The 2,500-nt window shown below is 37.6% G+C and overlaps 1 protein-coding gene across 3 annotated transcripts in view; it reads left to right on the top strand.

Annotated features, from left to right (window-relative positions):
• Window positions 1–290: 290 nt before the first annotated feature.
• Window positions 291–2,500, top strand: part of LOC138022052 (uncharacterized) — a 27,477-nt gene continuing 25,267 nt past the window's right edge. For 2 of the 3 annotated variants that reach the window (XM_068869073.1, XM_068869072.1), the window contains exons 1-2: window positions 291–456; window positions 1,732–1,877. In XM_068869073.1, the coding sequence (XP_068725174.1) occupies window positions 396–456; window positions 1,732–1,877 (207 nt within the window). In that variant the 5' untranslated portion in view covers window positions 291–395. The remainder of the gene's footprint in view (window positions 457–1,731; window positions 1,878–2,500) is intronic. The other variant, XM_068869074.1, reaches the window with a different exon arrangement.

Consider the following 2,500-nt stretch of genomic DNA (forward strand, 5'->3'; position numbering starts at 1 on the left):
TTATGTAATTTTCAAATGGTCATAAAATATTGATTTAAAGTGGTTAATTTCTCTGTAAAATTGTATGCTCGCCACCTCGCAATCTTACAAAAGTTACCAAGAAGTAGTCACGTGACCAGTTTCAAAGTCAATTATACCGCAAATCATGTTCGTGCAGCGGACACAAAATCACGTCCGAACAGGTCACATTTTCATGGCTTAGTTTTATATCTGATCTCCTGAAATTGAGGTGCACAGTGCTTATGAAAGGATTAAAGCAATCGTAAAATAACTTTGACGCAATTGAATCCACTCTTAATCATGTTACATTGAAACCTCTTACGGAATGATTAGCATAAAAACAGCTATAACTAGATTCTAAACACAGTTCACCTTCTGGAGCAGTAACACTAAAGATGTATGTCCCAGCTTTGTTGGTGTTGGCCATTCTGAGATGTCTGGATTTTTCTGAAGCAGGTATGAATATGTATCCTGTTAAGTGCTGTTAATAAACGATTGTTGCCATTAGCGTTTTCATCAAATTGTTTCGAATTAGGGAACTCGTACACGCCCATTCACATTCGCTTTCTTCATTTGTTCCATTTAATTTGAAATTCAGCAATTCACTTTCAATTTTTTTCTATTGTTATTATCTTACACAAGAAAATATCATGGATATCAAATCTTATTTCGTGACTTAGGATCTCTAACGATATTTCCCTTTTAAGGATTTGTCAGAAAAGTTTCGTTGCAGCGCGTATAAGGTCCTTGATTGTACGCTAATCCATATTCACCTGAAAGAATTGAGGGAATTGAGATAAAAACTTGAAAATCGACTCTTCTCTTCCGGGCTAAATCTGTAGAATCTTGAGCATTCATGCTCAGGAAATGAATTGATTGTGAATTTGGGTTCTCGCCCCCTCTCCCCAGTCTCTTCTCTCTCTGTCCCTCTCTCCCTCTCTCTCCTCATGTCTCTTCCATCTCGCCCCTTCCCCCCTCCCTCCATCTGTCTCTGGTTTTTTTTTTTTTGCTCTCATTCGCATCTCAGCTGTCAGGGATTTTAATTCCTACGCTTACTCCGCCTCTACTAATAGACAATACTCAAGCTGTATCATCATTAAATAAAAAAAAATGTTTTTAACGTAGATTCAATAAAATACAGTGTGGGCTTTGACAATCTCTTATTTTTTTTCTCATCAGTTTTTTAGTCCTTCCTGTTACCGCAAAATATCACTTTCTAAATGAGTAGTATTATCATCAGTGAACCTAGAAAAAAATGGGTTGTCGACACTGCCACGCCGCTTCCATGTCTGGTAAATATCTATCCTCAGTGCAGCGATGTTTCTCGTAACGTCACCCATTGTTAGTTATTACTATGCCAACGAGGCCCGGGTTTTTCGAAGCATGTTTAGCGCTAACCAGCATCAAATACAATGGAAACCTTTAGGTTTTGATGCCTCTTAACCGCCGGTTAGCGGGCTAGTAACCAGGCTTCGAGCAACCGGCCCCAGACGCTATTGGCTGTTGAAACAATTTCTTTTGTTCTATTGGAAAGCTATTGGAAAATTTCAGTATCAAAAGAAGTTTAAACAACCTCGCTAAACCTCCACTTCAGTAAGAAATTGTTAAATATTAGGTTCATAATGGTTTTGGTTGCTGTAGTGTTCGATGAAAAACAAAAAGAGGATCATTTCAAGTAAAGTTTAGAAAAAATTAAGAGTTTTTAATTTGTCGATATTATTTTTTTGTTAGGTATTTCTTATCAAACAGGAAAGCTGAACATGTCCCAAACTTTTCAACACTGGAGCTGTAGTCGCGCCTGTTCACTACCTCCAAGCTGTCGCTTACCTCGCTGCACTAATGTTCAATTTCCTCGACCGTTTGGCGGATCATCAAATGTATGCTGTAATTTCCTTTCTTTTCCTTTCTGTCGATACCGTCTGTTTACTCATCATACAATGCCAAACTTTTCCCTACATTAGTAATTATGTTCAAAACAAAGATTTTTAATTTGACTTTACACCAAAAACTTTTTTACAGCCAGGGATCATCCCAACTTGACCACTTTTAATTCCATTATTTCACGCCTTCAGACTATCCAATCTGAGGTTGAAGATGATTTTCCATGGCTTCTAATTGCTTTGACACTATGTTCACACGAAAGAATAAGAATTGATTCCACCAAAGTGGTAACCCTTTTTAGAACTCTTGCGGTAAACGGTTCGAAGAATAGACAAAATATCAACTTGGAATGATCAAATAGAAAGCATGCTTCAAAACCTACCCCTAATCGGTTGCTACAGTAGTCGAGCGCAGCAATGCAGCTATTGTTATAGAACATTCCCCATTTCCCTATTCCCGAATTCTTCAATTTCCACTTTATCGTAGAAATAGGAGAATTTCTTATTTATGCGCGTTTACAATGCCACCTACGCAGAGCAATAAGCTTTCACTTTATTTTTGGCGTTCTTAAACCTGTGTAAAATCGGGAATTCTGGTATACAAGTTTGACCATTCTAAC

Source organism: Montipora capricornis, chromosome 10, assembly GCF_036669925.1.
Source record: "Montipora capricornis isolate CH-2021 chromosome 10, ASM3666992v2, whole genome shotgun sequence".
Classification (NCBI taxonomy): domain Eukaryota; kingdom Metazoa; phylum Cnidaria; class Anthozoa; order Scleractinia; family Acroporidae; genus Montipora; species Montipora capricornis.